This window comes from Dermacentor albipictus, chromosome 2 (genome assembly GCF_038994185.2).
Source record: "Dermacentor albipictus isolate Rhodes 1998 colony chromosome 2, USDA_Dalb.pri_finalv2, whole genome shotgun sequence".
NCBI lineage: Eukaryota > Metazoa > Arthropoda > Arachnida > Ixodida > Ixodidae > Dermacentor > Dermacentor albipictus.
In genome coordinates this window covers 153,686,528-153,698,949 of record NC_091822.1, presented here as the reverse complement: position 1 = coordinate 153,698,949, position 12,422 = coordinate 153,686,528, and the positions used below count along the sequence as shown (strand labels likewise).

General features: G+C 48.8%; 1 protein-coding gene across 4 annotated transcripts in view; it reads left to right on the top strand.

The window, feature by feature from the left end:
* Rbp (RIM-binding protein) overlaps nt 1–12,422 on the top strand; it is a 471,200-nt gene that overhangs the window by 205,203 nt on the left and 253,575 nt on the right. For all 4 annotated transcript variants that reach the window (XM_065430255.2, XM_065430253.2, XM_065430254.2 and 1 more), the window contains exon 3: nt 10,033–10,119. In XM_065430255.2, the coding sequence (XP_065286327.1) occupies nt 10,033–10,119 (87 nt within the window). The remainder of the gene's footprint in view (nt 1–10,032; nt 10,120–12,422) is intronic.

Sequence of the window (12,422 nt, the reverse complement as noted above, 5' to 3'; positions counted from 1 at the left end):
TGGGATGAGGGAAAGGGTGAAAAGCAGGGGTATTGAATAGAGGTCACATACTCATTATCTTACAGACAGGCTTCAATGGGCCGCACAAGGTTGGGGCAAGAAGTAGAAGTAAGGGGCGAAACGCTATAACTGTCTTTCGAGTCACCGCAACGGCACTGCGCCAGGTAAGGGCAGGAATAGAGCAAGAGTGGAGGCGGGAGAAGGACAGCCAGGTGGAAGCACTGCCAGAGACAACAGTTGCCACTGAGGAATGGGGCAGCGAGAGACATGGCTGAGAGCCGTACAGCCACGCGACGCAGAGACGTAGGAACGGATAGCCGTGGATAGCGCGCGAGGTAGCGTGAGGAGACACAGAGCAGCTTCTGCCGGCACCGCGGCAGTGCCGCGACAGCGGGAGAAGGAACGGCGAGGGCGCAGTGGACGGTAGCGGCGAGAGTCACCGCAACGGCGCAGCGCGGAGGAAGGGGGCATGGGGATAGGTGAGAACACGTGATCCGGCTTTGGAGCACAAGGGGCGTAGAGTTTCCTACAATGTACTAGAAGAAGCTCTTGCGCTGCAGTCGTCCTACTATGGGAATGATGTGAAGTACATGGATTCGTTTGATCTTTGTGCATGTGGAGTCATACGTTCTAGTGTCTTTGTATATTACGCCATATAAATCTTATTGTCATAAATTTCAGAGCAACCTATACTCTTCGAAGTGCAGAAGACGCCGCGAACACGCACGATCGCTGCTAATTGCAATGACTGAGCTTGTCGAGGTGGCCAAATGGAAACATGTCAAGCTTCTCAAGACGTCTGATGCCCGCGATAAATTCATAAGGGCGTTTCACATCGCTTGTCTATACATGCGTCCGTGGCTTATTGGTTTCAATATCCGGCCTGTGTGCTAGAGGTCGTGTGCTGAAATCCTACCGTCCGACAATTGTGATGTTTATTTAATTACTTATTGTACAGTTCATTGTCCGGGATGACGAGTTTACAAAGCTACAAAGCCGTTTGAAGCCAGAAGGACATTTAGGCGAAACCATGTACTTCCCATAATTCCCACGCTGGCACAACCGCTCCCGTCGCAGCTCCCGTAGACACTAGCGCCATAATTCCCTCTAGTAATTACTGTATGAAACTCTATGGCAAGGGTAGAGCAACACTTGGCAGAAGCGCGCGGATGATGACCTTGGTTACGACGCGACATGACGGCGAGGCCGACGGCGACGTGAAACGCGGGAAAGGGCGCCCAAGGCTGCGCTATGAAATTGAGGCGCTGTGTCAGAATGCTGTGCCACGAAGTTAGACAGTATTTCTCGTCTGCTGAATTGCTACAAAGCGGGCGAATTAATAAAAGAAACAAATAAGCGCTTCATACAACAACCTAACGAAAAAGATGGCTTCACGGTGGTAGCCGGTAGTGATTGACTGAGCAATACGTTATTTTATTTTTTGTATTAAGGATATACGTTTTAAATTGTAACTTAGATAAGGGGTATATGCCAGGTGTACAACTACACTGCGCCACCTAGCTTTACTTGTAACATGTGAATACTAAAAAGAATATCGTAAAATAATCTACGTAGGTACCCGTAGAATCTTGGTGGGTTACAGAAAGTGGTATCTCTTGGCCCTGCAATGAACGTTGGCTCCAAAGACGGAAATGTAGATTTGCCGTTCATAGAATCCAATAAACATGTACTGCTGCAATGCGTCGTTGCCAGGATATTTTGGAGGCTATGCATACTGGATTTCGTGGCCTTGGAGTTAACCGCTTTATTACATCGCGCGACTTGCGTTAAGGAGCTCGTGTCGCAGAAAAGCCGGTGTCGTCGGTGTCGGCGTTGGCCGTGAGCGATAAATCCCAGCAGGCCCTTCATGAATAAAAAACAACTTGCAAGATGGGCTGGGTGGGAATCGAACCAGGGTCTCCGGAGTGTGAGACGGAGGCACTACCACTGAGCCACGGGTTCCATGCTTCAAAGCGGTACAAACGCGCCTCTAGTGAATGCGGTGTTGCCTTAGAAACGAGCTCTTCTAAGGCTCAGGCGTGCGTCGCTTGCTCAGGCGCACATTTCGTTGCCGCGCCGAACGCTGCGTTGCTCGACGCTCACCGCGTCCGATGCGGGGCGCGTAGTCGCTGCGCCGAAGCCCATTGTCTCACATCCCTTGGCGGGTCGACGGGAACGCTGTCGCGTTCCACTCTTGAAGGCGAAGCGTAAGCGTCCTCCAGTTTTTAATTGCTGCGGGGGCCTTCTGTCTATGGCGTAAACGGTGCGAGGCAGTTGCCATGGGACGTCGTCACCGCGCTCTGTTTCCACTTATGGGGAGGCTCTACTCTGAGCTACTGTCGTTTCTGTCGGAGGAGTTGTTCTTCCTTGGAGAAGAAGAGTTCCTTCGACAGTGGTCATGTCGTTTCCTGTCGGTGGCTAATGGACGCCTATGGCTGAATTTTCGTCCAGCCTGGTTCTTGTAGCCAGCCCATCAGAATTATTCATTTAATACACATAGAATGCAGGTGCCCGTGATTTCTGTGTATGTGTCCTCTCGTATACATCATCATTTTTCTATATACACATCTCGTGCACATCACTTCAAAATTGTGTAAAGTGTTCTATCACATCATCACTGTATATAACCATTGTGTACACTGTATATATTGAAAATAATTTTGTACATGTGGCATTTAGTTTATGTGTAACTGTGCATTTCCGTGGGTATACGTGTTTATATGTTGGTGCGTGAGGACTCGGACACTACTTACGTTGACAACGCGCTGTGCTTCGTTTCTTACATGTTATCGTCCGGGTGGAATTGGGCCATGATTATGACTCAGTGTTCGTATCGTCTCTTGTCGAAATAAACTTTTTCTAAACACTCAATGCATCTTACGTATGTAAATGGAAAGCATTTCAGTACTTTCGGTGAAATGTTTTCAAGCGACGCCTGTGTTGGGTACAAGTTTCAGTGGCGGTCTCCTTGACAGCTGCGATGGCGCCAGAATCAGAGTCGCTTAAAAGGCGACTCTGCAGTGACGTAGGTGTTCGCTGCGTGATTTACGCCACGGGTGTGCATCCCTCGTGGCGGTTCATGATATCGACAAGCAGTCGCAGCGGCAGCACAACCGGCTAAGTGTTATGTTCGCTTGTACGCGGAGCTTTTGGGAGCGCTGAAATCACGACGCGCAAGCGGACATGTCACGTGGTATCTTTTTGTATTTCACGGGCATGTGGAGTACAAAAAAAAAACACTAATGCCTAATAGATAGAAAGCTAGAAACTGTCTAATCGAGCGTTTTACAAAGCGTACCACAACTTTGTAAAATGTTTGTCTAAATTGTTTGCCTAACTTTGTTGATTCCGCTTCCGAAGTCGGTTAATTAATCTTGGCTAATTATGTCATTAAGCAGAATAAGAAAAGCATGACTTACTCCACACATAGTCAGTAACATGCATTTTGTCGCGTCGTCTTAGAGTGCACCGCTATATTTTTAAACTCTGGCTAAAGTTACCTGTGACACCCTGCATAGCTTTATTGCGCTTTAGTGTTTGTGTATGTCAACGCAAGACAAAAATAAGGAGTTTGAATTTCTAATTTATCTGCCTGCATTTAACACTCATGTGATCCAAACTATATCTGCCCTGAATACGTTCACGTTTTGTACGTCGGAAAGGGGAACGCTAAATTAACTATTGCAATTCACAAACGCTTTACGCTTGCCTCTTCTCGCCCGTTTAATTTGCTTTGATATATTGCGGGTTAGATGACACCTAGCTGGTTAGATGGGCAAGTGAAATTCTGAAGGACTATCACACATGGTGAAATATGCACAGCTGCGGGCTACCTGTGTTCTGTTGGCGTTTTCAACGCATCAAACACGCGCAAATGTTCCAGCAGGTTGCTCAATCGTATATATAACACTACGGGAAGCAACGGGACGCAGTGAATGCCACATAAGAGGGTTCACAGTTTGTGTGTCCTTTTGTTGAGCAACGTGAAACCGCATGCGTTTGCATATTTAGGAAGCGAAAATTAGCCAACGACAGCAATGAAGAATACTTGGTCTGTTATTCTCTTGCACCAACAGGGCACCCGCTGCACATCGCAGTTCGCTTCGAACTCGGTCGCTTTTTGTGGATCGAAAATTGAATGTTTTTGCAAGACAGTTTTTTTGCCCAAGTCGCAGTGAGGACTTTAGCGATAGCGGGTTTTAGTTGGACGCCTATGACAACGTGTTGGCCAAATTTGCTTCTTTGGACACGATCACGCTCGTATCTCTTGCGAGACAGAAATGGTGGCATTCGCTGCTTGTACGTGTGCACCTTTCGCTTGCAAAAGTGAGCGAATAGTTTCAGTTTAAAGAAAAACGCAAGCGTTAACGCCGCGGGAGTGTCTGTAGCCACAATTGCGAAGATGAAAGAGAGAGAGAGAGCAACGAAGAGGGAGAGGTATGGAAGTTAACCAGGGACGTGTCCGGTTGGCTACCCTAAACTTGGGTATGGTGGAAAGGGGAAGAAGAGATAAGGAGAGAAAACAAAAATATTAGTCAGGTGGTAACAGAATCTCACAGGTCACAGAACCTCATGAGCTGTATGTTGTGTTCCCATTAATATGCAAAAAAAAAAACAGAAATTAAAGAAAGAAAGAAAGATGGAAAGAAAGAAAGAAAGAAAGAAGGAAAGGAAGAAAGAAAGGTAGAAAAGGAAAGAAATGACAGAAACGAAACAGCAGGCTCCAGCCAACCCGGCCGCTCCGGCATATCTGCTGCGACAGCGTTTAGCTCTCGCACCTCTCACAGCATGTCCGCGCAGACCTTGTTTTCAAGTTCTGACGCTGGGCAGCATGCCACCATCGCCGCGAATTTTCGTCAGCGCAAGGGACCGCTCTTGTCGTGAGCACCACGAGGACACTGGTGACGAAAGAATGACGACGAGAGTGACGTGATCACCAGTAAATGTAAGTGTAGTCGTGGTAGTATTGCTATTGGTGCCAGTCGTAGTAGCGTATTATTGGTCTCTCGTATAAGGCTGTTTCTGTGTGGAGAACACGATTCTTAAAAAGGTCGCTCCTTGAAATTTCGCACAAGCTTACTCCTTGAGCAGGATTACTCGAAAAGGCCCTGATTACTTGCCCTCGAAATCCGTACATCGTACTTACCTAATTAAAAAAATGGAACTAACCAACCTTTAAACTAATTACTTTGCGTGGATATTGACATGTGCAAATTGAAGCCACAGATTTCATATGGCACGTCCACTTGGAAAGAATTTGGAAGATAGCGGCAGTTCTTATAAGGGGTGCCCCACATATCTTGGGACCTAGGTTTTCAAGTTGATTCTATCTTCCTGGATTTCTCAAAAGCTTTCGATCGCGTAAGCTCACAGTAGACTAGTACTGAAGTTTTTTTTTAATTATGGGGTTTTACGTGCCAAAAGCACTTTCTGATTATGAGGCACGCCGTAGTGGAGGACTCCGGAAATGTCGACCACCTGGGGTTCTTTAACGTGCACCTAAATCAAAGTACACGGGTGGTTTCGCATTTTGCCCCCATGGAAATGCGGCCGCCGTGGCCGGGATTCGATCCCGCGACCTCGTGCTCAGCAGCCCAACACCATAGCCACTGAGCAACCACGGTGGGTGGTGTGCCTTGGTATTGCAAGGGTTAAATGCTTTGGAGCATTATTGTCACTGACATAATGTGCTCACTGATGTGTCACGATATATATATATATATATATATATATATATATATATATATATATATATATATATATATATATATATATATATATATATATATATATATATATATATATATATATATATATATATATATATATATATACTTCCTCTGTTCTTGACCTGTGAGGAATTACTGTTTTTATATTTGTGCCAGTGCTCGTGTAAATCCTTGCGATTCCTCTCCTGCATGGGCTCTAACTTTGGCCTGCAGCATTTTCGTAAATAAAGAAAATCAAAATAAAACGGAATAATATGGAGGGGGATAGCGTGAGACCGATCTGCATGCTCGTAGCCTCTCGACAGAGCCGTGCATTGATTCTCCGCTTGAGACAGTGTAAGATGACGTTGTACGGCGCTAACCCAGACGGCGCCAGAGCACAGGTGAGAAAGGGATGCGCTGCGCCCCGTCCAGCGACCAACCGGTGGGAGCGGACAGGTGTCCAGCGGGCCGTGATCGAAGCTCGACCCGCCGCCAAAAGTTCGCGCGTTGTCTCTGAGCGCCGCCATCTTCTTTCCACTTTACCGAGAGGGGAGGGAAAAGAACGTTCAAAGCTGACCCGATATGTGTAGGACGGGGCACGTGCCCTAAAAGCTTTGCGGGAAGTTGATATTACGTGCCGCTCTTTAGCGGGCGCGAGGTGGTCGGGGCCAAATGAACCTACCAGAAATTTCGCGAATGTGAATGTGTCACGAAGAAGGGGCGTATCGAGGTGGAGCGAATGAAAAGCTCGTCGGTCTGGCGCATTGAAACCTTCTGCGGCTACTGAGAATGAACGACCAGTATAGGCTCCGAGTGGCGGGCATGATGTTGTGCGTTCAAAACCGGGTGAGCTGTGCACGTACTGCCCCGTGGTTTTAGTGAGAGACGCCGCCCCCATTGCCACCGCTATGGAAGTGGAGTCGGCAGAACGCCGACGCGGCGTGATTACTTCGGCAGGAACCAGCCCAAGGAAGAGAAACTGCTCCCCAAGTCAAGCTGACAGCGAAGACACTGTGTTGTACTCCTGCTCAAGCGATGATGCCTCATGTGAAGAAGGCTTCGAGATAGTGGTACACCGGAACGCCAAGAGCCGAAACATCAGCGGACCGTCTTCGTCAAGTAAGTCAACTATCATGCCACAGCGAAGGCCACCGGCGCGCGCAATTCTCTTTGTTCTGGACGCACCTGCCGACAACCTCAACTGCCTTAATCGACAAGATATTTCCGTTTCTATGGAGGCTCTTGTCGCAGGAGAAATGAAGGATATCAGCATTAATCATCGAAAGAACTTCCTGGCTATTGATGTCCACAACCGAAGCGCAATCTATGCTTTGATGTGCAGTAAAGCTCCTGGGCAACATTAATGTCCACTACCTCATTGCGCAGGAAAACGAAACCACGGCTGGTGTTGTTTATGATAATGAAGCATCGATTAGGGACAGCGACCTGCCAATTTTAATCAAACCTGGAACAGATGGTGTTGCCTTACTGCAAGCTCGGCGCCTTGGAAATTCGACCTGTGTAAGGCTCGTCTTTAAATGTGACTGCCCTCTATCACATGTAAACGTCGGCCACTTTCGGCACATGGTACGGCCTGTCGTACCCAAACCACTTCAGTGCAGAAGGCGTCAAAGAACTGGACACGTGAGTGTTGTCTGCCGAAATTCAACGATATGCTGTCAGGATTGGGGGCTCAATCCCTTCGTCCGTGGTCCTTTGCCAAGATTGGAGTACAGCATGAATTCGAAGGTAGCTGGCCCATGCCGTCGTCCAACTTATTTACGCTGAGATCGTTGATGAAGTGAAGAACTGCTTCTCATCGAGAACGAAGGAAAAGGGTTTATTTACAGAAATTAACTCAGTCTAACATGACTGCTTGAGAAAAAGAGTAACAGTCCAACATGACTGCATGAGAGAAGTGACTCAGTCTAACATGACTGCTCAAGAGAAGTGTGTCCAACATTCGCACAACCACAGTTTTTATACACTCGATCCGCCGGTCCTACGACGCGGCGGCTGTTCGTTTACACATCACCAACTCGCAGCTGCTCTGAAGACCAGTCTACCGACACAAAGGCACACACATTCCGTACACAGAGGCAACCGCACGGGGTGCCGTTCCGGGAAACTGTCGTTGTCGATCGCGCGTCGCTCATTGTTTTGCGTCCGTGAGAAGCGCAAAAATACGTCGTTCCCGCGGTAGCTTCTCCAGGCGTGTCAGATCAGCTCCGCGTGGAATCATTGTCCACACATCGAACTCGTCCCGTCACAATGTCGAAGGGGCTGGAGGGAGGCGGCGGACTCCAGCGCAAAGGTCGCTTCTTTGAACGCCTCGCAGCTGCAGCGACGGAGAGGGGGAGGTGCGCGTCTTGCACCCCTTGTCGTAAACGGGTGGCAAGGTGGCAATCTTGTTGCGCAACTCGCCGTTCTTGACAATGCCCACGATTTCCAGTCATCAACAGTGGCCACGCATGGAAAGCCTCGGCCTGGCGCGAACTTTTCGACACGTTGACTCGTCTTCTCGCGTCGTTGTCGCCACGAAGGGAAGTCCCCATTGTCCAAGCCTTGGCTCTAGCCCGAGGCTTCCCTTGTTCTCCCGCGAGCTGTTAATCGCTTCCTACCTCCATGTAGTACCTGGGAATGTTGGTTGTACCGGTCGTGTAAGGTATCCTTTAAGTAGCACTGGATGAGCCTCTGCGCGCTTTTGTCATGGTACCGCTTTAAGGGCAAGCTTTACCTCGCGACCGGCTACTGCGTCACTTCGGGCCGTGCAATTCGGGAGTGCTAGCATAGCGGACGACCCATCGACACGGAGCCAGCGCCGAGACGTCGAGAGGTCCTACTCGCATCGTATGTGTCACGACGTCACGACAGGGGCTCCACCCGGAAAACGAAACCGAAGACGGTTCGTGGATAAGCTATTACCGTAAATCAGTTTTGGCGCTCCGTGGCTTGCCGGTATTTTTCTTTTCTTTCTCGAGTTTGGAGGTCCAATACCTTCACTCGACGCCAGAAGTGAAAAGTACGAAACGTCGTGTCAGCAGTAGTTCTGTAAGTTACGCCGTTCGATGCTGAACATGCAGAAGTTCTCAAAGAAAGTGTAGAAGAACTTGTGGCTGGGCTAGTTGGTAAAAACCATCTTGGTAACAGCTTCAGAGCGCAGGAGAACACTCGCATACGGGTCGCGCACTCGCACGAGCCCTTGCGTCAAAAGGGATTGCTTTCTTGAGTGTTTGGAGCATGTGCGTGCGCTTTCTTGTGCTTCGAAGCTGTTACTCAAGAAATCGGACGGAGGCGGGGGAGGGAGGACGACATCGCAAGCGTCACGCGCGAGTTGTGGCTTCGGCTGTCATCAGCGGGACGTTCTGTCTCTCCCACTTTCGTTTCCCCGTTTCTTTATCATTTCTGTGCTTCGCTTAAAAGGGGCAGCTTATTCTTCTCCCACTAGGTGGCGTTAGTGAACCACCCCGTCTCCAAATACTCCGTCGCGCCTCTCCATCACCGCTCTCCAGACAATTGTATGCGAGGGGACCGTGCTTGGCCTTACGAACCAAGACATGATTCTGCGTGTCAGTTCTGCCCTCGCCCCCCCCCCCCCCCCCCCCCGTCCCACCCGCTTCTCCTCCGATCGATTGTTAGCGGCAGGAAAAGACGGACGCGTGCCAGAGAGACACGCCCCGAGAGGGTCTCAGGCACGCTCTCTCGCTCTCTCGTGAACACGAACTGTACGTATTTCAAGAACGGGAGGCTCTTTCGATGCGTGCCTCAACAACGTAGGTTAGTTCTCGCGGTTTCGTGGAGTGAAAAAAAAAAAAAACAGCCAGACCCGCCCCGCGTTTCGTCCTTTCGTCCTCGTCCGTGTCGGAGGAGGATCGAAGGATGCAAACGCACCAGCTTCTCGTCCGTGAAAAGTTGACTTCGCACACGAAAGTGTACAGCTGTTGAAGCTGTAGAGTAGAAAAGAAAAATAACGGTTACCGCGATGAGTGCAGCTTGAAGAAGAGACCTAACAAGTCTGTTTCGTTTTATGTTTGTTTGTTTTGTTTCGGGCTCTGTCTCGCAGTACAAGAAAATCATTTGAATCTCAACGTTTCGTTCGCCATTCTGTTGATTATCGAAGTTATGTTTATGGTTCGTGGCACGCATTCCCCGTACCATCGATAATAAAAATTTCCTTGCAAAAAAAAAAGTTCGTGGTTACTCAGGAGGCGTTAAACTGCAAAACGCGTCAGTGGCAGCCTTTCTGCTTGTACATTTTAACAAATGACGATCCGATCATTCCTAGTGCCTACTCATTTACTTTGTTTTATCTTTCTCGCAGGCACCATCTCTTGGCTACGTGCAACGGAGTCAGAGTCTGATACCGCAGAGGAGGCCGTCCAGAACAGCCCGGGAACGCATTGTCACGGTAGGGAACTTGTCCTGTTTATTCGTTCTTTTATGCGAAGCATATTACGAGAGCTCAACCCAGCTCCTCAGGCGCGGCGGTGTCGCCTTCAATACCACGTGACACCGTGACGTCACGACAGAGGAGAAACGGGGCTCCAACTCGCGCCGTCGCTCGCGGCGGTATATAAGCAGCTGCGCTTGCTCTTGAAGGCGAAGCAGAGCAACGCATTAGTTGTTTCTTCGTCTAGCCGAACCAAATACAGCCAAGCAACAGCAGTTCACCAGGCTAAACAGTGGTTCAACAACTAAAATAAAGGCTAGTATGCTTCGCATCCTGGGCTTAACCTTAGCTAAGCCACAGCCATATTTTTTTTGTGCGCGCGTGTTCAGCGTTAGCGGGAGTCGCGCAAAGAGCAAAAGCATGCCGCAGACTGCGGCGTTTTGTGGTCGCGCCCTCGAGGCGGAGAGACGCACTCACTCACTCGTTTGGCGTTCTAAGGGAACTTATCGAGTTCGGTTAGGAAGTATCCAACGTGCCGATTCGTTTTTTTTACTACTCTCGCGAACGACGACTGACTAACTGGACAGCGCGTGACACCGGAAAGCACTCCGGCAGGTGCACCTTTTAGCGGAAGGAGGACACGGCCGGTGCACTTGGCCTTCGCAGCCTTTGTGCGCCCATCGACCTTGTGGCGGTCTTGCCGCTGCGATGCCGATTACACACATACACGTACGCACATACACATACATACACGCACACACACACACACACAAGCACGCACGCACGCACGCACACACACGCACACACACAAGACACACACGCGCGCTCACACACACACACACACACACACACACGTACGCACACACACACACACACACGTACGCACAAATAAAAAAGCCAGACAGACACCTTTAGCCGGTATTTGCTCGATGGGATGTCATGACAAATTTTTTGTGTGAGCGCATCCTCGCGTTAGACAACCACCGAATAGACTTGGACGGTGTCGATGGCGTTTAAATATAAGGGTCGAAATCTGGTGCTTCAAATAGACGCGATCCAGCGAACAAAGATAAAACTGGATTAATGTAAATGAATCGACATTTGAGCAAGTCGGTGCTGGTTGAATGTCTCGGTGGGGCAACACGACCGATGACGACACAAGGAAGGAAAAAGAACAGCGCTGTACTGTATTTTGCCTTCCTTTTGTCTTCTTCGTTTTTTCTGCCATATCAAGATTAATGTAAATGTCGAGTTCTTTTTTTTTTTTGAAGAAAAAAAACAAATAATGACAACGGAGGAAAATTAAGAAGAAAATGTGCGATCCGTGAAGCGAGTAGGAGGGTGTAGACACGTGATTTTTTTTTTTACAATTTTGGTGCCATTCATAGTTGTGTTATACACTTGTAACACTACGACATTACTTGATTGAGGTAGTTCTGTAGATTGGCCTCAAGGTCTTGATCAATTGGTATTAAATTGTTTAATTTGGGTGCCGGTGTTGATTGAAAAATTGAAGCATAGAACTGTGGATGCGTTACCAGCTTGACATGTATTAAACAGATAAGATAATATCCCACTCCTCCAAACCATACTGTAGTAAATCTTAAGACACCGTTATTAAACACACGTTCAGCGCAGACAGTTGAGAGTACGGTGATTATAAAGTACAATGCACATGTCGAGAATAGGTTGCCTAGGTTTGTTGATTCTACAATGTTAGCTACTGACTTTATGAGTTTGCCGCAGCCTTGGATCTGTAGGCGGCGCCGATTTGACAATTTTACAAAACGCACGGGGGCAGCTTGTCGTCGTCACGCGCAGGACGTGGTGATGTGCGACAGCTCGAGAAATGTGAAAGAGGACACCCGAATAGAGATCGATAAACAGTTTAACAGCAACTGAAGATGTCAGCCCTGCTATATGCAGAACCGACTGTACCCATTCGAGTTCTTTTTCTGTTCTTCTTCTGTCAGAAGCGAAGGGACCACGCTACAATGTCCGCGAGCGACGACATCTGAAACTGGGACGCTGAGTATAAAGTGGCGGGGGGGGGGGGGGGTGGAGGTGTTAGGGGGACGTCGACGGGGTATTAAAATTTCGATTTACGGCGCGCAGCTTCGCCGTTCTCTCTCTCTTTTATTTTTACGTCTCCTGAAGCCTTGCGCCGATTACGAGGCTGGTAATGCGGAGGCAACGTCAAAACATAAACGCGCAAGGATTCGATGAAAAAATTCAGCCTTGTTCGTTAAACCTTCGAACTTCGTATGACCGTTGCCCTGTCGTTCCGTGGGCTCCACTATGCCGACGTCCAACGTTCCACT